The sequence below is a fragment of the Dermochelys coriacea genome, chromosome 1 (genome assembly GCF_009764565.3).
Source record: "Dermochelys coriacea isolate rDerCor1 chromosome 1, rDerCor1.pri.v4, whole genome shotgun sequence".
NCBI lineage: Eukaryota > Metazoa > Chordata > Testudines > Dermochelyidae > Dermochelys > Dermochelys coriacea.
In genome coordinates this window covers 213546027-213569210 of record NC_050068.2, presented here as the reverse complement: position 1 = coordinate 213569210, position 23184 = coordinate 213546027, and the positions used below count along the sequence as shown (strand labels likewise).

At 41.1% G+C, this 23184-nt stretch overlaps 1 protein-coding gene across 1 annotated transcript in view; it reads right to left on the bottom strand.

Annotated features, from left to right (window-relative positions):
- Positions 1-6199: 6199 nt before the first annotated feature.
- Positions 6200-23184, bottom strand: part of LOC119854412 (DBH-like monooxygenase protein 2) — a 39157-nt gene continuing 22172 nt past the window's right edge. Inside the window, 1 exon segment of the mRNA XM_038398790.1 lies at positions 6200-6286. Coding sequence (XP_038254718.1) covers positions 6200-6286 — 87 coding nt within the window.

The following is a 23184-nucleotide window of genomic DNA, read 5'->3' as shown; positions in this document are numbered from 1 at the left end:
ATCCTTAACCTCCACTCCATTCTCAGTGTTAAGCAGCCCACTTCTTCCTTCTTAGTTTTCTTCTTATTTATATGGCTATAGAACCTTTTACTATTGGTTTTAATTCCCTTTGCAAGGTCCAACTCTACTCAACTGTTAGCCTGTCTCACTTTATCCCTATATGTTCTGACCTCAATAAGGTAGCTTTCCTTGCTAATCCCTCCCATCTTCCACTCTCTTTATGTTTTCTGCTTCTTCTTAATCACCTCTCTAAGATGCGTGCTCATCCAGCTTGGTCTACAACTCCTTCCTATGAATTTTTTCCCCTTTCTTGGGATACAGGCTTCTGATAGCTTCTGCAGCTTTGATTTAAAGTAATCCCAGTCCTCTAACTTTAGATTCATAAATTCTTCAGTCCAATCCACTTCCCTAACTAATTTCCTTAATTTTTGAAAGTGAGCCCTTTTGAAATCAAACCCTAGTTGCAGATTTGTTTTTGTTAATCCTTCCATTCAGTTTGAACTGAATTAGCTCATGATCACTTGAATCAAGATTTCCCCTACAACCATTTCTTCTATGAGGTCCTCACTACTCACCAAAACCAAATCTAAAATGGCATCCCCTCCAGTCAGTTCAGCAACTACTTGAGGAAGACAGGTTTCAGAGTAGCAGCCGTGTTAGTCTGTATTCGCAAAAAGAAAAGGAGTACTTGTGGCACATTAGAGACTAACAAATTTCCATCCCACCATCAACCTCTGCCTGGACTAATCCACACAAGAGATCCACTTCCTGGACACTACGGTGCTAATAAGCAATGGTCACTTAAACACCACCCTATATCAGAAACCTACTGACCGCTATTCCTACCTACATGCCTCTAGCTTTCATCCAGATCACACCATTCGATCCATTGTCTACAGCCAAGCTCTACGATATAACCGCATTTGCTCCAACCCCTCAGACAGAGACAAACACCTACAAGATCTTTATCATGCATTCCTACAACTACGGTATCCACCTGCTGAAGTGAAGAAACAGATTGACAGAGCCAGAAGAGTACCCAGAAGTCACCTACTACAGGACAGGCCCAACAAAGAAAACAACAGAACGCCACTAGCCATCACCTTCAGCCCCCAACTAAAACCTCTCCAATGCCTCATCAGGGATCTACAACCTATCCTGAAGGACAACCCATCACTCTCACAGATCTTGGGAGACAGGCCAGTCTTTGCTTACAGACAGCCTCCCAACCTGAAGCAAATACTCACCAGCAACCACACACCACACACCAGAACCACTAACCCAGGAACCTATCCTTGCAACAAAGCCCGTTGCCAACTCTGTCCACATATCTATTCAGGGGACACCATCATAAGGCCTAATCACATCAGCCACACTGTCAGAGGCTCGTTCACCTGCGCATCTACCAATGTGATATATGCAATCATGTGCTAGCAACGCCCCTCTGCCATGTACATTGGTCAAACTGGACAGTCTTGACATAAAAGAATAAATGGACACAAATCAGACATCAAGAATTATAACATTCAAAATCGAGTTGGAGAACACTGCAATCTCTCCAGTCACTCAATTACAGACCTGAGAGTGGCTATTCTTCAACAAAAAAACTTCATAAACAGACTCCAGCAAGAGACTGCTGAATTGGAATTAATTTGCAAACTGGACACAATTAACTTTGGCGTGAATAGAGACTGGGAGTGGATGAGTCATTACACAAAGTAAAACTATTTTCCCATGTTATTTCTCCCCCCCACCCCACCCCCCACTGTTCCTCAGATGTTCTTGTTAACTGCTGGAAATAGCCCACCTTGCTTGTCACCATGAAAGGTTTTCCTCCTCTTCCCCCACCCCCACTCCTGCTGGTGATGGCTCATCTTAAGTGATCACTCTCCATACAGTGTGTATGATAAACCCATTGTTTCATGTTCTCTGTGTGTGTATATAATTCTACCCACTGTATTTTCCACCTAATGCATCCAATGAAGTGAGCTGTAGCTCACGAAAGCTTATGCTCAAATAAATTTGTTAGTCTCTAAGGTGCCACAAGTACTCCTTTTCTTTTTACTTAATGAAGGAATCCATCAGCTATCTCATCTAGGAAAATCTGAGCCCTATTATTATTACTAGCACTGGTCCTCCCGTCTATATCTGGGAAGTTAGTCTCCCATGATCATGCAGTTTTTATTAGGATTTATTTTATTAAAAACATTAAAAAGAGCTCTATCCATCACCAAATTAGATCCCGGTGGTCTACAGCATACTCCAAGCACTATCGTAGGGGAGACTCTATTAGTTTTCTTCCCCAATGTAATTTTTGCCTAGACGGACTCTGTCTTATCCATTGCATTGCTTCTTATTTCTTTACATTCTACCTCATCATTGATATACAATGCTACTCCACCACCTTACCTTTATCTCTGTCTTTCCTAAACAGCACATACCCTTCAATACCTGTAGTCCAGTCATGACTATTATTCCACCATATTTCTGTTATCCCTATAATATCTGGTTTCACTTCCTGCACCAGTAGCTCCAGTTCCTCCATTTTATTACCTAGGCTCCTCGCATTGGTGTACAAACATCTTAATTTTTGCTGTTTGTCCTGGCTCACATTTTGTATCCTATTAGGCACAGTCATTCTACAGCCAGTATAACCTATTAGACTGGTATCCACACTGTCCTTCCTCCTTATATACATTCTCCTATACACGGCTGTATCTTTCCTTACGTCGTCGTCTTCCCTCTCAATGCTAAAATCCAGCGTGGAGATTATCTGGACATCTCCCAACCATTTCCCCCAGATTCCTAGTTTAAAGTTCTCTTAATCAGTTGTGCCAGCCTTCATCCTAGAAGTCTATTTCCTTCCCTACTCAGATGAAGTCCATCCCGAGAGAACTGTCCTCTGTCCATGAATGACTCCCAGTGGCTATACATCCCAAAGTTCTCCTTATAGCACCACTGCCTAAGCCATCTGTTGATAGTCGTAATCTTATCACACCTTTGTTGCCCTTCTCTAGGAACAGGCAGAATCCCACTAAAGATCACCTGAGCCTTAATTTCCTTAAGCGTCTTCCCCAGCCTAGCTTAGTCTCCCTTAATATTTTCCAGCGAAAATCTAGCCGTATCATTTGTTCCCACATGAAGGATAATTAGGGGATGCTTTCCCGCTCCCTTTAGGATCCTTTTCAACCTCAGGTCTACATCTTAGCACCTGGAAGATAGCCCATCCTTCTATTCTCTGGATCAGCTCTGGTTACAGGCCTGTCTATTCTTCTCAATAAAGAGTCCCTGATCACATAGGCCTGCCTCTTCCTGGTGACGGTGCTATTCTCCTGTCTCTCCCCTGTTCCCTCTGGCTGCAAGTTCTTTCCATTCCTATTTTCCCTTATAATCCTCTTCAACCCATCCTGTATCCTCCTGGGGCTCATATTTGATGTAGTCTCCATTGACTCTTCCCCTTTTCCTATAGGACTAGCCGCTCTTCTCTTCTTCCTTGCCCTTTCACCTTCAGCGACTACCTGCTGAGCCCCTTCATTTTCCAACTCTGCAAACCTGTTCCTAAGCTCTATTTCTCCTTCACTAGCCCGTCTTTTCCTTTGCCTGGTTCTTTTAGTCACATGCTTCCACTGACCACTTTCCTATCCAGTCTCCCCTCAAAATTCTCCAGTCCTGCTTCCATCTGTAAGTCTGAGCTTTTCCCTTCAGATACCTCATGTCTTTGCTCCATCCGCTCAAACCCCTTCCTAAACTCAATTAAACTTTCCCCCTGCATCTCCAAACCTCAGATCTTTTCCTCCATCAGCTCTATCAGATGGCATTTCATGCAGAAAAAACTCTTACCAGGTCCTCCCTCTAGGATCATGTACATACCGCAGCTTCCACATCCAGTCCTCCTCATTGTGTCTTCCGCTACATGAGTCACTCCCACTGCTGCCTCCATATCTGTCATAGCCTTCCCACCTAAATCCTGTTAATCTGGGAAACACAAACCACACCAATTTCTGGAAGTATTTTGAATTTCTCTTGGATGAGCTACAAACTGGTCTCGTTTGCCCTTATGGGAAGAGGGATCTCTTCAGGCTTATATTAAAGGGCACTTCAGTTACCATGCATGCTGTACTCCATATAGGGACTTTGGGAATGGGAACAGGTAGAGAAGAGACCCTATAAAGATGATGGCACAACATAGAGCTCACCTTCACACAAACTCTATCGCTCTTTGCAGCTTCCAGGAATGGTAACACTGAGCAACTTCCAGTAGTAACTGTGCTGAACATATTGTTTAGCTCTCAATTATCAGAGGGGTAGCCATGTTAGTCTATATCCACAAAAACAACAGAGTCTGGTGGCACCTTAAAGACTAACATTTATTTGGGTAGCAGAGTAGCAGCCGTGTTAGTCTGTATTCGCAAAAAGAAAAAGGAGTACTTGTGGCACCTTAGAGTCTAACAAATTTATTTGAGCATAAGCTTTCGTGAGCTACAGCTCACTTCATCAGATGCATTTGGTGGAAAATACAGAGGGGAGATTGATATACACACACAGAGAACATGAAACAATGGGTTTATCATACACACTGTAAGGAGAGTGATCACTTAAGATAAGCCGTCACCAGCAGTGGGGTGGGGGGAAAGGAGGAAAACCTCTCATGGTGACAAGCAAGGTAGGCCATTTCCAGCAGTTAACAAGAACATCTGAGGAACAGTGGGGGGTGGGGTGGGGGGGAGAAATATCATGGGAAAAAAGTTTTACTTTGTGTAATGACTCATCCATTCCCAGTCTCTATTCAAGCCTAAGTTAACTGTATCTAGTTTGCAAATTAATTCCAATTCAGCAGTCTCTCGTTGGAGTCTGTTTTTGAAGTTTTTTTGTTGAAGAATAGCCACTCTCAGGTCTGTAATCGAGTGACCAGAGAGATTGAAGTGTTCTCCAACTGGTTTTTGAATGTTATAATTCTTGACGTCTGATTTGTGTCCATTTATTCTTTTACGTCGAGACTGTCCAGTTTGACCAATGTACATGGCAGAGGAGCATTGCTGGCACATGATGGCATATATCACATTAGTAGATGCACAGCTGAATGAGCCTCTGATAGTGTGGCTGATGTGATTAGGCTCTATGATGGTGTCCCCTGAATAGATATGTGGACAGAGTTGGCAACGGGCTTTGTTGCAAGGATAGGTTCCTGGGTTAGTGGATCTGTTGTGTGGTGTGTGGTTGCTGGTGAGTATTTGCTTCAGGTTGGGGGGCTGTCTGTAAGCAAAGACTGGCCTGTCTCCCAAGATCTGTGAGAGTGATGGGTCGTCCTTCAAGATAGGTTATAGATCCTTGATGATGCATTGGAGAGGTTTTAGTTGGGGGCTGAAGGTGATGGCTAGTGGCGTTCTGTTGTTTTCTTTGTTGGGCCTGTCCTGTAGTAGGTGACTTCTGGGTACTCTTCTGGCTCTGTCAATCTGTTTCTTCACTTCAGCAGGTGGGTATTGTAGTTGTAGGAATGCATGATAGAGATCTTGTAGGTGTTTGTCTCTGTCTGAGGGGTTGGAGCAAATGTGGTTATATCGTAGAGCTTGGCTGTAGACAATGGATGATGTGGTATGATCTGGATGAAAGCTAGCGGCATGTAGGTAGGAATAGCGGTCAGTAGGTTTCCGATATAGGGTGGTGTTTATGTGACCATCGCTTATTAGCACCGTAGTGTCCAGGAAGTGGATCTCTTGTGTGGACTGGTCCAGGCTGAGCTTGATGGTAGGATGGAAATTGTTGAAATCATGGTGCAATTCCTCAAGGGCTTCTTTTCCATGGGTCCAGATGGTGAAGATGTCATCAATGTAGCGCAAGTAGAGTAGGGGCATTAGGAGACGAGAGCTGAGGAAGCGTTGTTCTAAGTCAGCCATAAAAATGTTGGCATACTGTGGGGCCATGCGGGTACCCATCGCAGTGCCGCTGATTTGAAGGTATACATTGTCCCCAAATGTGAAATAGTTATGGGTGAGGACAAAGTCACAAAGTTCAGCCACCAGGTTATCCGTGACATTATCGGGGATACTGTTCCTGACGGCTTGTAGCCCATCTTTGTGTGGAATGTTGGTGTAGAGGGCTTCTACATCCATAGTGGCTAGGATGGTGTTTTTAGGAATATCACCAATGGATTGTAGTGATGGTGCATATTTGAATTAATGATTATGCATCACAGGGTATCTCATAAATTATAGATGACTTCAGGGAACTTGGAAAGGTGCTGACGCAGAATAATGTCCAACTGATCTTCTTGGAGGTCATTCCTTTCCTGTAAGCAAAGAAAGACAGAAAGCAGAAGATTCTGGAAGTGAACCTCTGGCTAGGTAAATAGTATAGGGTTTTGGGTTTTTGGAAAATTGTCCACCTTCTGGGGACAGGATGGGAACAATTTGGATGGCCTCCATCTCAGTGGAATAGAAACCAATGTTCTAGAAGACAGGCTGGCTAGAGTAATCAGGAGGACATTACACGAGTAACAAAATAGGATGCTAAAAAGAGGGAAGAAATGAGCATTCATTTAGCACAAAATCAAGGTGTTGAGAAAAAAATTAATCAAGACACCAAAGAATGGAAATTCTCTAATTGACTATACACTAATGCTAGATGCCTCAGTAATAAACAAGAAGAATTGGAATTGCTCATTCTTGAGCATAAACTTGAGCTAGTTGGTATTGCATCCCATGCGAGATGATCTGCATGAGTGAAATGTAAAAATGCATGATTATAATCTCTTTATGGAAAATACTCTTTCAGGATCTAACTTGGTTTTTGATTTTATGAAATTGCATGTTTGGTTGATAAAGGCAATAGTATTGCTGTAATATACTTAGACTTCTGTAAGGCATTTCACTTGGTATCTCACAGCATTTTGATTCAAAAACTAGAATGATACAAAATTAACATGGCACAGATTAAAATGGGTTAAAAACTGGCTAACTGACAGGTCTCAAAATGAGGTAATTGTAAATGGGAAGTCTTCCTAGAGTGGGGATGTTCTAGTGGGATCCCGCAGAGATTGGTTCTTGGTCCTGTGCTATTTGCCATTTTTTATCAGTGACCTGGAAGTAAACACAAAATCATCACTGATAAAGTTTGCAAATGACCCAAAGATTGGGAGAGTGGTAAATGAGGTGGACAGGTAACGATCCAGAGTGATCTGGATCACTTGGTAAACTGGGCACAAGCAAACAATATGCATTTTAATATGGCCACATGTAAAGTTACACATGTACGAACAAAGAATGATGGCCATACTTACAGGAAGGAGGGTTCTATCCTTGGAAGCAGGAACTCTGGCGGGGGGGGAGACTTATTGTGTTGGATAAGCAGATAAACATGAGTTTCCAATGTGGCCAAAAGAGTTTGGCTAATGTGATACTTGGATGTATAAATAGAGGGAGCAGGAGCAGAGAGGTTATTTTCTCTCTGGATTTGTCACTGGGGTGACCCCTACTGGAATATTGTCCAGCTCTGGTGTCCACAATTCAAGATGTTGATGAACTGAAGAGTTCAGAGAAGTCACAAGAATAATTAAAAGATTGGAAAATATGCCTTAGAGTGATAGACTTCAGGAACTCAATTTGTTTAGATTTATACAGAGAAACAGTGACTTGATCAGAGTCTGTAAGTATCTGTTATATTTAGATCCAGAAGAGAAGGAGATGTCCCAATTTTATAGGGACAGTCCCGATTTTGGGGGCTTTCTTATATAGGCACCTATTACCCCCCACCCCCATCCTGATTTTTTCACATTTGCTTTCTTGTCACCCGACAGGCTAAGGTGATAGAAACAGAGCTGTCTGCTGAGGAGACTTTATTGTTCAGGCTACAATACAGAAACCAACAGGAAAGTGAGACTTTGCACTCTGGTGGGGCAGTGCTGGTGCAGGGAGGGCGGGGAGTGCTCAAACTTTTAAAGGGACAGGTCATCACAATACATACATGGGAAACAGATCTGATAACAGAGCCCTACAACCTAGCTGGCAAAAATAGAACAAAAACCAAGTGGCTGGAAGTTGAAGCTACACAAATTCAGACCAGAAATAAAGCACAACTTTTTAACAGTGAGGGAAATTAACCATTGTCACAACTTACCAAGGGTAACGGTGGATTCTCCATCCATGGCAATTTTTAAATCAAGATTGGATGTTTTCCTAAAAGATATGTTCTAAGTCAAACTGGAATTATTTTGGGGAAGTTCTCTGGCCTGTGTTATACAGGAGGTCAAACTAGATGCTCACAATGGTCCCTTCTGACCTTAGAATCACTCAGTCTATAAAAGAAAATCCACACCCTTCCGATTCTCAAATAAAACCCAAACCTCAGCTATTATAACCCTCCTTAGTTGGCTGTTCAAATCAATAGGATTTGTGATATGCTGAGGCAATGAATGTGGAGAGCAAAGATCTATAATCTTTGTCCCAGGTGTTGCTTAGGAAAACAGTAACCAGAGAACTGAGTATTTGCATCCATCTATATATTACCTGGAGTTCCCTAAACCCAAAGCTCTTGGTAACTTTACACTCTGTGCGGTGGTATCAGGAAGTAAACCAAGGGAGTAAACCAACCACCTCCATCTGCTATATGGCTGGCATAAATCACACAAAATCAAGTGCTTTTACTTAAAGCCTTCACATTATTAGAATCCAGCACTCTCACCAGAAATGCCTTTTCTTAAAGTCTTAAAGTCTCTGCTTTTTTAATCTCAAGCACAAACAAACTATGGCTGTCAAGTAATTAAAAAAATTAATCGTGATTAATCACACTGTAAAACAATAATAGAATCCCATTTATTTAAATATTTTTGAATGTTTTCTACAGTTCCAAATATATTGATTTCAATTACAACACCGAAAACAAAGTGTACAGTGCTCACTTTCTTTTTTACAGTGCAAATATTTATAATAAAAATATAAACTAAAGAAATAGTAGTTTTCAATTCACCTAATACAAGTACTGTAGTGCAATCTCTTTATCATGAAAATTGAACTTACAAATGTAGCATTATGTACAAAAAATAACTGTACTCAAACATAAAACAATGTAAAACTTTAGACCCTACAAGTTCACTCAGTCCTACTTCTTGTTCAGCCAATTGCTCAGACAAACAAGTTTGTTTACATTTGCAGGAGATAATGCTGCCCGTTTCTTGATGACAATGTCACCTGAAAGTGAAAGCAGATGTTGTAGCCAGCATCACAAGATATTTACATGCCAGATGCGCTAAAGATTCATATGTCCCTTCAAGCATAGGGGCCCAGGCAGAGACAGATGCATCCTGGAGATGAATGGTATCGCCAGGAGGGCTTCGGCTTTCTTGATCATGGGATGCTGTTCCAGGAAGGAGGATTGCTAAGCAGAGATGGGGTCCACCCATCAAGGAAGGGGAAGAGCATATTTGGATACAGACTGGCTAATCCAGTGAGGAGGGCTTTAAACTAGCTTCGCAGGGGGCAGGTGACCAAAGCCTGCAGGTAAGTCAAGAACATGGAGACCTGGGAGAAGATTCAGAATTTAGGGGGAGCATGGGCTGTTATAGCAGGGATAAAGGAGAGAAAAGACAATGAGGGTAGGTAATCAAATCAGTATCTTAGATGTCTGTATACTAATGTGAGAAGTATGGGGAATAAGCAGGAAGAACTCAAAATGCTAGTAAATAAACACATTATGACATAGTTGGCATCACAGAGACTGGGTGAGATAATACAGATGACTGGAATATTGGTACAGAAGGGTACAGATTGCTCAGGAAGGACAGGCTGGGATAAAAGGAGATGCTGCGTTACATTTTTAATAGATATACATTTGGACTGAGGTTGAGATGGAGAGTCTCCAGGTAAGGATAAAAGGGGTAAAAAAACAAGGGTGATGTCATGGTAGGAGTCTACTACAGACCACCTAACCAGGAAGAAGTGGATGAGGCTTTTTTAAAACAACTAACAATCATCCAAGGTGCAGGACTTTGTGGTGATGGTGGACTTCAACTATCCAGACATCTGTTGGAAAAATAACACAGCAGGGCACAGATTATCCAACAAATTCTTGGAATGTATTGGAGACAATTTTTTATTTCAAAAGGTGGAGACAGCTACTAGGGGAGAGGCTGTTCTAGATTTGATTTTTGATGAATAGGGAGGAACTGGTTGAGAATTTGAAAGTGGAAGGCAGCGTGTGTGAAAGTGATCATGAAATGGTAAGAGTTCATGATTCTAAAGAATGGTAGGAGAGAGAAGAGCAAAATAAAGACAATGGATTTCAAGAAGGCAAACTTTAGCAAACTCAGGGATTTGGTAGGTAAGATCCCATGGGAAGCAAGTCTAAGGGGAAAAACAATTGAAGACCAGTCTGCAGTTTTTCAGAGAGACATTATTAAGAGCACAAGAGCAAACTATCCCACTGCGTAGGGGAGATTGGAAGTATGGCAAGAGACCACCCTGGCTTAACCAGGAGATCTTCAATGATCTAAAAATCAAAAAAGATTCATACAAAAAGTGGAAACTAGGTCAACTTACAAAGGATGAATATAAACAAATACAAGTATGTAGGGAAAAATTAGAAAGGCCAAGGCACAAAACAAGATCAAACTAGCTAGAGACATAAAGGGTCTAGAAGCAAGAAGAAGACCAAGGACAGGATAGACCCTGTACTCAATGATGGGGGGTGGCGGGGGGGGGGGAATAATAGAAAATGTGGAAATGGCAGAGGTGCTTAATGACGTCTTTGCTTCAGTTTTCACCAAGAAGGTTGGTGGTGACTGGATGTCTAACATAGTGAATGCCAGTGGGGAAAATGAGGTAGGATCAAAAGAAGCGAAAATAGGGAAAGAACAAGTTTAAAATTACTTAGACAAATTAGATGTCTTCAAGTCACAAGGTCCTGATGAAATGCATCCTAGAATACTCAAGGAGCTGACTGAGGAGATATTTGAGCCATTAATAATTATCTTTGAAAAGTCATGGAAGATGGGAGAGATTCCAGAAGACTGGAAAAGGGCAAATATAGTGCCCATCTATAAAAAGGGAAATAAGGACAACTGGGGGAATTACAGTCCAGTCAGCTTAACTTCTATACATGGAAAGATAATGGAGCAATCAATTTGCAAACATCTAGAAGATAATAAGGTGATAAGTAACAGTCAGCATGGATTTGTCAAGAAAAAATTGTGTCAAACAACCCGATAGCTTTCTTTGAAAAGGTAAGAAGCCTTGTGGATGGGAGGAAGTGGTAGACATGGTATAGCTTGACTTTAGTAAAGCTTTTAATACTATCTCACATGACCTGCTCATAAACAAACTAGGGAAATGAAACCTAGATGGAGCTACTATGCAGTGGGTGCTGGTTGGAGAACCATTCCCAAAGCATCCAATTAAGTGAGCTGTAGCTCACGAAAGCTTATGTTCAAATAAATTTGTTAGTATCTAAGGTGCCACAAGTCCTCCTTTTCTTTTTGTGGACACAAACTAACACAGTGGCTACTCTGAAACCTGTCATTCCCAGGAAGTAGTTATCAGTGGTTCAGTCATGCTGGAAGGGCATAACAAGTGGGGTCCTGCAGGGATCAGTTCTGGGTCCAGTTCTGATCAATATTTTCATCAATGATTGAGATAATGGCACAGAGAGTACACTTATAAAGTTTGCAGACGATACCAAGCTGGGAGGAGTTGCAAGTGCTTTGGAGGATAGGCTTAAAATTCAAAATGATCTGGACAAACTGGAGAAATGGTCTTAAGTAAATAGGATGAGATTCAATACGGACAAAGGTAAAGTATTTCATTTAGGAAGGAGCAATCAGTTGCACACATACAAAATGGGAAATGACAGCCTAGGAAGGAGTACTGCAGAAAGAGATCTGGGGAGTCATAGTAGATCACAAGCTAAATGAGAGTCAACAGTGTAACGCTGTTGCAAAAAAACAAACATCATTCTGGGATGTATTAGCAGAAATGTTGTAAGCAAGAAACAAAAAGCAATTATTCTGCTCTACTCTGTGCTGATTAGGCCTCAACTGGAGTATTGTGTCCAGTTCTAGGTGCCACATTTCAGGAAGGATGTGGACAAATTGGAGAGAGAAGAAGAAGCTATAAAGATGATTAAAGCTCTTGTAAATGACAAACATCTAGAAAATGTCTATTAAGCAACAAATGATTAAAGGTCTAGAAAATGTGACCTATGAGGGAAGATTAAAAATAATTGGGTTTGTTTAGTCTGGAAAAGAGAAGACTGAAGGGGGACATAACACTTTTCAAGTATGTAAAAGGTTGCTACAAGGAGGAGGGAGAAAAAATGTTTTTCTTAACATCTGAGGATAGGACAAAAAAGCAATGGGCTTAAATTGCAGCAAGGGAGGTTTAGGTTGGATGTTAGGAAAAACTTCCTAATTGCCAGGGTGGCTAAGCACTGGAATAAATTGCCTAAGGAGGTTGTGGAATCTCCATCACTGGAGATTTTTAAGAGCAGGTTAGACCAACACCTGTCAGGAATTGTCTAGATACTACTTAGTCCTGCCACAAGTGCAGGGGACCGGCCTAGATGAACCTCTCTAGGTCCCTTCCAGTCCTATGATACTATGATTCTATGCTTCGACCACCATTCCAGAGGACATGCATCCATGTTATGATGGGTTCTGCTTGATAGCAATCCAAAGAAGTGCGGACTGACGCATGCTCGTTTTCATCATGAGAGTCAGATGCCACCAGCAGAAGGTTGATTTTCTTTTTTGGTAGTTCAAGTTCTGTAGTTTCTGCATCAGAATGTTGCTCTTAAGACTTCTGAAAGCACACCTTGTCCCTCTCAGATTTTGGAAGGCACTTCAGATTCTTAAACCTTGGGTCGAGTGTTGTAGTTTTAGAAATTTCACATTGATACCTTTACATTTTGTCAAATCTGCAGTGAAAGTGCTCATAAAATGACCAATGTGCTGAGTCATCATCCGAGACTGCTATAACATGAAATATATGGCAGAATGTAGGTAAAGCACATAGTAGGAGGCACACAATTCTCCCCCAAGAAGTTCAGTCATAAATTTAACTAACACTATTTTTTAATGAGTGTCATCAGCATGAAAGCATGTCCTCTGGAATGGTGGCCAAAGCATGAAGGGGCATATGAATGTTTAGCATATCTGGCATGTAAATACCTTGCAACGCCAGGTACAAAAGTGTCATCAAATGCCTGGTCTCATTTTCAGGTGACATTGTAAATAAGAAGCGGGCAGCATTATCTCCTGTAAATGTAAACATTTTGTTTTTCTTTGTGATTGGCTGAAGAAGTAGCACTGAGTGGACTTGTAGGGTCTGAAATTTTACATTGTTTTGTTTTTGAGTGCAGTGAAATAACAAAAAATCTACATTTGTAAATTGCACTTTCATGATACATATTGCACTACAGTACTTGGTATTCTGTTTAACAGTGCAATTGAAACTGCAATTAATTGTGATTTTTTTTTAAACCATGAATTTTTTGAGTTAATCGCGTGAGTTAACTGCGATTAATTGACACTCCTAATTATGAGCTTGTCTTACATACTCCTCTTAATTATCCTGGCCCCTTAGGTCCCCTGGTGCTGGTAGTCCTTTCCTCCATCCTGATCCTCACCTCACTCTACAACCATATCCAGCAGATGGAATGAAATGCATTAATTTTAAGTGACCCCCACATGTACATGAAGCACTTATGTGAGCCTTCATTTCCTTGTCTCTGACAGAGATATTCATCAGAACTGACAGTATCTCCATGTGGTCTCCTGAGTATTTGTCTGTCTGGCAGTTCAGCTTACCAAACCAATGGCGCAGGGCACCCTCTTGATTCTGACTAACTGCAGACTGAAGCGGACAATAGCTTCAAGTATATGCCCATGTTTGAGACACTGATTAACACAAACCCTGAAGAGAGAGATGTCACTTCCTTTATCATAACCCTCTTTACTTTGTGTATTATGATGAATCTGGCATTTGGTATATTGGTATTTGAAAAAATAATAATAAAAAATTATAATGGTAAAAAATATATGTAAAGGTTAAAGAAGAAAAAGCTAACAGGAAAGGGTTAAAGCTACCTAAGGCCCAACAGGAAGGGGTTAAAATACAAAACAAAGGCAAATACCAATAGATGTTAAAACATTATCTCTTGTCCATCCCTTTCTCCATCCTTTGTGTGTTGCCTTTTAGATTGTAAACATTACTGAGCAGGGCTCAGACTTTTTGATATGGCTGCAAAGTGCCATGCAGACTTATGTTAAATTATAAATATTAATAACTGATTTTAGAGTCCAGCTAGCAGTGATTTTTGCAATGCTTCATTCTAGTTGTGTAAATATTTTGTTTACCATTTATTTTGATTCTGAGTTTTCTCATCCTCTGCATCACCTAAAGAGACGCTGAACTAGTGATAGTAACTGTTAGCTTGTTGTCAAATGCTGTTAAGCTACCTTGGAGAGGGCTGGCACCGAGACACTTTTGGAGGCTGCAATAGACTTGTCTGCCACCAGAGATCCATGGCCCTGCAGCACATAGACTGCTGGCAGGAAAAGGAGGAGGCACAGAAAAGCAAATGCTGGTCTCCAAGAGGCTACATCACAATTGTTTGTTATGATACAGAGTGATGAGATAGCATCCCATCTCATTGAGATAACATCATGTATTGATACACTATCAAAACACAAAGATGAACATTGTTGTGAATTCTGAAATTAATGTGGGACTCTTTTGTCATCCTGCAGATGCAAGACAAACTTATGGTAAATCAGGACGGCCCCATAACACATTAGATGCAGGATGACTCTATTTGAAAGCCTTCAACAAGAGACTGTTTAATCTAGGGTCCCAGGAACCAAACAAGTCCCAGACACCTGAGAACCAGTGAAGTGTGGATGCTCAGAACATCTACTCACACTCTGTACCAGGTGATCAACTGGTATAAATCATGGTACTTCCATTGGCTTCCATGAGCTGGGACTCCTAAAGCACCTGCCCTCAATGTCCATGCCAGTGATGACTGACATTGTTAGTGAATATCCATATCTGACTGCCCACATCGGCTCTGCTTAGATCCCCATGGGAATGGGACAGCTGAAAGATTAATCACTCTTATATTTTTTTTCAACAAGAAGATTTTAGTTTTGCTAATTTTTTGTATTTTTTTTCAGAGACCACTTGTCCACTGAAAGTCTGTCTGTGGGTCTCTCTGTGGTGGCATGAAAAGAGGTCTGGAATTTGTCCTCTGTGTAGTCCAACCAGCTATGATGATGGTGATGCTCTTGCTGTTTTATGATCAGATGAAAACACAGGTTTGTGAGTGTCTGTGTAAGAGTATGTATTTGTTTGCATATGAGGGTGCGGGTGCCTGAGGATGTTTATAGAGAGAAACATCCTTGTTGGCATCTGGATAGCCCAGGCATGTTCTTGTGCCTGCAATTTTCTCATCTTGAGGATCAATAGTTTTCCCATTGTGTTCTTACAGATATAGCAGATGTGTAAGTATTCAGAACAAACTGCAGTCACCACCTTATTAAATCTAATAACAGCACAGGCATAGTCATGGAGATTCTTTGGTATATCAAATCTGTGCAGTGAGAAATCAAAATGAAAATATGGATTTAGTTCCAGTTATGTCCCAGTTATACACCCATGAGCCTAGGAAAAGGGGCCAGATGCTCAGAGAGGACAGTGACTCTGCTACTGATCACTTTTCTGTGGAATGAAACTAGAAGCTGCTCCCCAGTGAGACTCCTCAACCTCCTTTCCTACAAACACATCTGGAAGTTACTAGAGTCACATAGTCTTCTTCCCTTCCACTTTTGTTGGTTATGTTCCCCTGGCACCTCCTCTGGGCTGTTTAAGTCAACTCATCCCAGGAAATAATAACCAGTTCTTGTGTGGTTATAGAGAGATTCCTGGAATAAAAGGAAAAAGCAAATTGGAGGCATACCAAGACATATTTCCCTCCACCACAGACAATCCCACCTAGAGTTTGGAGTGACTCTGAATATCAAACATGAAATGGGTAAGTTGGCAAAGCATGAGTAGGGGAACGGAGCCTTCCACTCTGTAGTCAGGAGACCACACTCCTCCCTGGAGACAAAAATCCTTTCATATTCTATCCCTGGTCCCATAGGGTCCACACACAAGTCTTCTCTCTAGAGGATATGCCAGTGTTTTACAATAGGATCTGTGGTGCTGGGAATAAATATGAACAGTTCACAAGCATGCTGGAGGCTGAAATGTATTCCCCTAAACTATTTGGAAAATAATGAATGAATCTGAAAAAAATCAGGACCAGCTCCTGAACAACTTGCAAATAGAAAGAAAGGGCAAAATGTATTGTATAATTTGTTCACAATAAATCAGCCAGTTCTACCCAGATTATTGATCTCTGTTTTATTCACAAAGAATGCATGTGCATTTGTAAGGGGATAATTAGTTATTAGGAAGTACTAAGATATACCTCTTTCCATTAACATTTCCATCTCTGTCCTCAGTCACTTATATGGGCGATGAGTGGGATTTTCAAATTCACCAAAATGAAAGTGGGATTTATGCACCTAAGTCAGATAGGCAATTTTGGAGATCCCACCCTGTGTCTGGCAAAGGAATATAGAAGCCCAGGGTCAGATTTTTAAAGATATTTAGACACCTAATGCAGAAAGATGCCTAGTGGGATTTTGAAAAGCACATAGATGCCTAGTTCCATTGATTTCAATTGGTGTTAGGTGCTGAGGCACATAGGAAAATGCCAGTAGGTGCCTATCTGCATCTTTAGGTGCCTAAACTCCTTTGAAAATCTGGCTTGCAGTGGCCTGTAAATTAGAAGCTGTGAATGCAGTGACAGGAGTTTATTACAAACCATCTCATTAGGAATGGGGTAGAGATGAACATGCCCCTCCGTTCCTACAGGAGGGAGTGGGGCCGAGAAACTGAGATCTCACCAGTTCCCCTTTGTCACTGATGATCACTAGGTCTGAGTACTTTTCACTACATTCCGTGAGGCTGGAGTTCCAGTCTTTTCTGTCCCAAGCTTGAGAAAAGAAGAAGCATTTTCTTTTGTGCTCCTCCCACCCGGTGGGGCAGCCTGCATCAGGGGAGATGAGGAAAATCAAGCATGTTAAACAGAAATAAAAGAGAGCTCTGATTTATGGAAGATTCTTGCAAATAGATGAGAACCTTAGTTATAGCCTGTACAGCACCTGCTCTCAGTATCACTGGAGCAGCAGAGATTCGCAGGAGCCAACGAAGTTAATGCATGCAAAAAATTCTATATGTATAAGCCAAAGAAAAGCAGCCTATCTGGCTTCAGGGGGACCACGTAGCTGAAGTTGTATAACTTAGATCAATCTCCCCCTGTAGTGTAGACAAGGCCTCAGATTTCTAACTTCCATTGATTTTGATGGAAGTTAGGACTCTAAATACCTTTGAGGATATGGGCAAGAAAAAGTATTTCTTACTTTTTATAGACACTCTTTATAGACATTATAGAGGGACAGGTTATGAGATAGTGCAGCAAATAATAGGTGAAGTGTTTTCAAAGTATGTCTGCACAACTAACACCTACGTGGTAGAAAGACTTACGTGAGAGATGTGCATCTATCTGGGGCTCTATTAAAATACTAGCATCTAGCAAACTTTATTCTTTATTGCTCTCTTCTCACTTTCTTTCCTAAAGTGTTTATGGTCTCAGGAGTATCTAGAGAACTCTAGCAGGTGTTATATATTTCTTATATACACAGTCTTACAGGTAAATAATTTTTAAATTATTTTAAATGATATTGATATATATAATGCTGTATTGAGTTCCAGATCCAGTTTATGAAAGGCCCATATCTCAATCTCTGACTTATCTCAGTTCACTGCATCAGAGATGTAGAGAATGGTTTGTTCCTGTCATATACTTTTCTTTCAATAAAATTTCTGATACTTTCAAATAATACCTAAAATGACTCTAAGTAACATAGACTTTAGGGTATACAATTCTTCTCAGTGTTCTTACTTTTGTGCATTTGACAACACTTTGTGTGTATACTCGGTTTTCCCTATTGTTTTTGTGGGTCTTTCACACTGAAATAAGGGAAAAATTCATATTTTCAGCAAAAGGAAGATGTGACGGTAAAATCACAAAGACTGGCACTTCAGAGGCATGTGTAGGCTCTGAAACCATTTCTATCTCATTTTCCAAAATAGCCTAAATTTCAAATGGACTGTGTCCCCTTGAAGCCAGAGATTGCTGTAGTCTATATCTGCACTGTGGTCTGATCCTGATCCCTTTAAAGTCAATGGCAAAACTTGATTTGATTTCAGCCATTTAGGATTGATCTTTCAGGCTTTTAGCACTTTCTTTCTACACAGAATTTTCTCAACTGTTTCAAAGACTCCTGTCCTGACTGAGATTAAGTCCATCAAAAGTTTAAATTAGCAGAATAGTCTATTTTTAAATAATTAAAGTATCTGAAAGAATGTAATAAACAGTTTTTTCCTACTAAGATGGGGAAACTCAAAAAGGCAGAATTTTCTTGAATTAAATTCAGGGGTGAGAATGAGCCTAAGAAACTTCATTCCAGAGAGTAATGATTTCAAAAGCTCAATGTGCCTGGATAGAGAGGCTAATAACACAAGCAACAGCTTACCCATAACTATATTAAATGATTCTATGCTGTGTTTACATACACATGGACATACATGTTACATATCAAACTCAGACTCCACTACATAGGCGTCTAAATTGAAACCCACACTGTATACCCAGTAAAATATGAAGTTTGGAAATGTATGAAGTACAATTATAGTCCGTGGTCCTCCAGAAAGTCTTATTGCATGACAGAAAGAGTTTTTCCTGAGAGCCAGCAGGAGGTGCTGTTTCCTCCACAAGGACCTTTCATTGACCCTTTTGAAAAAGCTCCAGTGAAGTATTTTATTATTAAGAGCTATATGAAAAATGGACTATAAAATGCCACGAAATTACCTGGTCAGCTGTTGTTGGAGAATGTTCGTGGCTCAGATGGGCCTTGTGTGGTGCAGATTTCTGCAAGTAACATGGTCTTTGTACTGTTAATTTCTATTTTGAATATTTTGTTGCATATTATAAGGGATCTATTGAATTCACAGTGGGTAAGTGCTATTAGAGAGGATCCAAGCAGAGTGCTGACTTGGTCATACCTAGCCCTAAAGTAATGCAAGACACCATAGCCCCATCCCCCAAATACTACAGTAGGTGCTGATTATTCTCTGGATCTTTAACCCTTTTCTCCAGTAATCAAAGTGAGACACGTTAGTTTCTCAACCCCAAGCTCCAGGTGGTAGCTGATCCCCTCCCTGTTCCCCCACAAAAACAAGAGTGAGATAATCTAACCTTTTCCCTTTATTAGCTTTATTAACAAACTGCTTTATTTACACATGCTTGGGCTCTTAGTTCTCTGATTGTTTGGATGGCTGCACAATCAGTTTGCAGCACAAGTCCAGACTCTGTGGCAGGGTAGCAAGGCGATCTGCCCCTTTAATGGCCTGCAGAGCTAAGAAGCAGCAAAACCCTGGCCTAAGGAGATGCTCAGCTACTGCTGGAACTGTTTGTCTCCCCTGGCCTGCCTTCTCTTACAGAGATGGGTCCTCTCTTCTATCATCCAGCTGGGAATCAGAGCCAATCATTAGCTGCTTCTTACATGGATCTGCTGATTCCCACAATCTGCCTGCTGGGCTTCTCCTTAGGCCAGGGCTCACTGCTCCCCGGGTGCACAGACCCTTAAAGGGGAGAACGCCCTGCTACAGGCAGCATTCCCGACTCTGCTTTTGGCTCTCTGCATAATCTTCAGCAAGTCATTGAACTTCTCTGTTCCTCCGTTGTGGTTTGGCATTAAGTGAAACAAAGCAAACTTGAATGAAGTAGAAATGGGTCCAATGGAAAAGTATAAATTGCTAAAGAACCTGAGAATAGGATGGAGCCAGAAATAGATGAAGAGACCCTTCCAGGTGATTGCCGGGGAGAGAGTCAGGGGTGCACAGCAGGCCCACCACAGTCCCAGACTGCACGCTGCGGGGATCTAGTCACATAGAGTGTTGGGGATCTTAGGGATTGGCTTGTTTTGGCCTTGTTTTGAAATGGGATTAGCTTGATTTTTGGCTTATTGTGAAAGTCTGCAAATGTGGTTTCCTGTTGGTGGGGTCAGACTCCATGAGGGCAAGCTGTCAGGCAGCTGCTTTGCGGCAGGCCACGTGTCCTGTGAGAGTTGGGAAAAGCTGAGCCCAGGAGCAGAAAACAGGCTGTTGTTCCTAACTCTGAAGCATTTTGCGGCAGGTTAGTAATATTGTTCACCCTCTAACAGGGAAGCATGGGCAATGCTAATTATAGCAAGGGGAAATTCGAAGGGAAAAATTGTTTCATCACAGGTTTCAGAGTAGCAGCCGTGTTAGTCTGTATTCGCAAAAAGAAAAGGAGTACTTGTGGCACCTTAGAGACTAACAAATTTATTATTCAGCAGTCTCTCGTTGGAGTCTGTTTTTGAAGCTTTTTTGTTGAAGTATAGCCACTCTAAGATCTGTGATCGAGTGACCAGAGAGATTGAAGTGTTCTCCAACTGGTTTTTGAATGTTATAATTCTTGACGTCTGATTTGTGTCCATTCATTCTTTTACGTAGAGACTGTCCAGTTTGGCCAATGTACATGGCAGAGGGGCATTGCTGGCACATGATGGCATATATCACATTGGTAGATGCGCAGGTGAACGAGCCTTTGATAGTGTGGCTGATGTGATTAGGCCCTATGATGGTATCCCCTGAATAGATATGTGGACAGAGTTGGCAACGGGCTTTGTTGCAAGGATAGGTTCCTGGGTTAGTGGTTCTGTTGTGTGGTGTGTGGTTGCTGGTGAGTATTTGCTTCAGATTGGGGGGCTGTCTGTAAGCAAGGACTGGTCTGTCTCCCAAGATCTGAACTGGAATTAATTTGAAACTGGATACAATTAACTTAGGCTTGAATAGAGACTGGGAATGGATGAGTCATTACACAAAGTAAAACTATTTCCCCATGGTATTTCTCCCTCCCACCCCACCCCCCACTGTTCCTCTGATATTCTTGTTAACTGCTGGAATTAGCCTACCTTGCTTGTCACCATGAAAGGTTTTCCTCTTTTCCCCCCCTGCTGCTGGTGATGGCTTATCTTAAGTGATCACTCTCCTTACAGCGTGTATGATAAACCCATTGTTTCATGTTCTCTGTGTGTGTGTATAAATCTCTCCTCTGTTTTTTCCACCAAATGCATCCGATGAAGTGAGCTGTAGCTCACGAAAGCTTATGCTCTAATAAATTTGTTAGTCTCTAAGGTGCCACAAGTACTGCTTTTCTTTTTGTGAAGGTAGTATCTGTGGATGACAAAATAGCCATGTCGTGCTGTAAAAAAAATCATGGCTATTTGTTTCTTTATCATATTTTATAAAGTTATTTCATTAAATTCATTTTAGTTCCTTTTGGGACTTGAATGTGGAGAGGTTGACCCTGTGCAATCCTTGCTGAAAACCCTTAGAGACTGAACTCTGGGTCTCCAGCTACTTTTATATGGGAGCTGGGGTTTTTTAAGGCACTGGAGAAGGGAAATGAAGTGAACTCTAGCCCACCCAAAGGTTAAACAATCTGCTGATGAATCTCAGTCCAGGTCCTGAGGCAAGTGTTCTCATTACACAAAATAAAATAAAATTAGGGTTAAATGGCCCCACTTATGATGTCCTCTATAGAATGGCTAAGGAGTGAATGGGCCTAGAAACTAGAACTCTCCCTTCTCCTCTAGAAATGGGCCTTGCAGGTTAGGCACTGAGACACATTAACAATGTTCGTGGGGGAAGCTTGCACTAGACCTTTCTTTTCTGGGCATAAATGGAAAATTTCATTAAAATTTCATCTGTGGGCTGCTGATCCAACTCCTTATACCAAAACCAGAATTACTAATAATATTATTAAAGAAAAAATAACAGTGAAGGAATGGATAGCACTAAAATTACATTCAAATAACATCAATGGCCTGAACTAAATCCACCACAGGCAAGAAATAGAGTTGAAGTTCCATGTTATATTCTATGCTCAGGGAGACCCTGAGCAACAAGTAACCTTCCCTTCCCAGATGTCTTACACTTCTCAGACCCAACAGAAGGGGTCCTAAGAGAGTTAGACTCTGTACTGTGAAGTTCTTTCACTTTCCCGAGCTTTACTTTGTCTCTTAATGGCAGTTAAACTTTTTTATTTTGTTGTAATTCCACTATACAACAACTAAAGGGAATATGAGAACTGTCTATGGACATTAGAAGGGTGCAAATCTTTAGGAAGGACATTAGTGTTTAGAGGAAGCCTTGGTAGTGTGACTAGGAGTAAAATGATGAAAGTAAGCACAGGAGAGTATTTCAGACTGGAAATGTACAAATATTTTCTAACAGTGAGAGCTATTAGTCTGAGGAATAGCCTCCCAAAGGAAGAGAGGGGGAACCCCATTATTCTGGTTATTTAAAACTTAGGTGGATAATACCCTGGGGTAAGAGAGGGTTAGGTAAGATGTGACCTCACAGATCTTTTCCCATATCGATTTATTTCTAAAAAGAAACCATACAGAGGGTATCCTTTCACCTCCAGGACACAGAATAAGAGTCTTTCAATTACCTTTCATATACAAACATGTTAACTGTATTTCCCTTTATTTAACATAATACTAAATTCTGAACTACAAGCACACCAAGGTTACCTGCTGATTCGTTTAATCTGACATCCCCCTCTAGGTGATGTGAACAGTCACTCTCGTGCTGTAAAACTAAAAACAAAAAAGTGTTATCGATCTTATGGAAAATTTCGTTTTATAAAGCACTGTAAGCTGCTTGTGAAGGTGTTTCAGTCTCTGAAGTGCTCCCTAGGATCTATTTCCTATCCTGGGGTTCCTGATTTGCATTCCTCTTCTGTGTTCAAAACGGGTCTGGATGGCACAGTGATGGAGCTCAAACTAAATGAAGGGTTAACATTACTGTGTCACCCAGAAAACTAGGAATGCCAGTTCTCATGACATTTAAAAAAATAATTTAGAAAACTGACCAGATCATTTGAACCCCTATCTTCTTGGAGTAGTAAAGAGTCCTGTGTGGAAAGAAATGAATGACCTTACAAAAAAACATGGGGAAAGAGTTGGGATCAAAGGTTGTACAACTCCCCCATTCA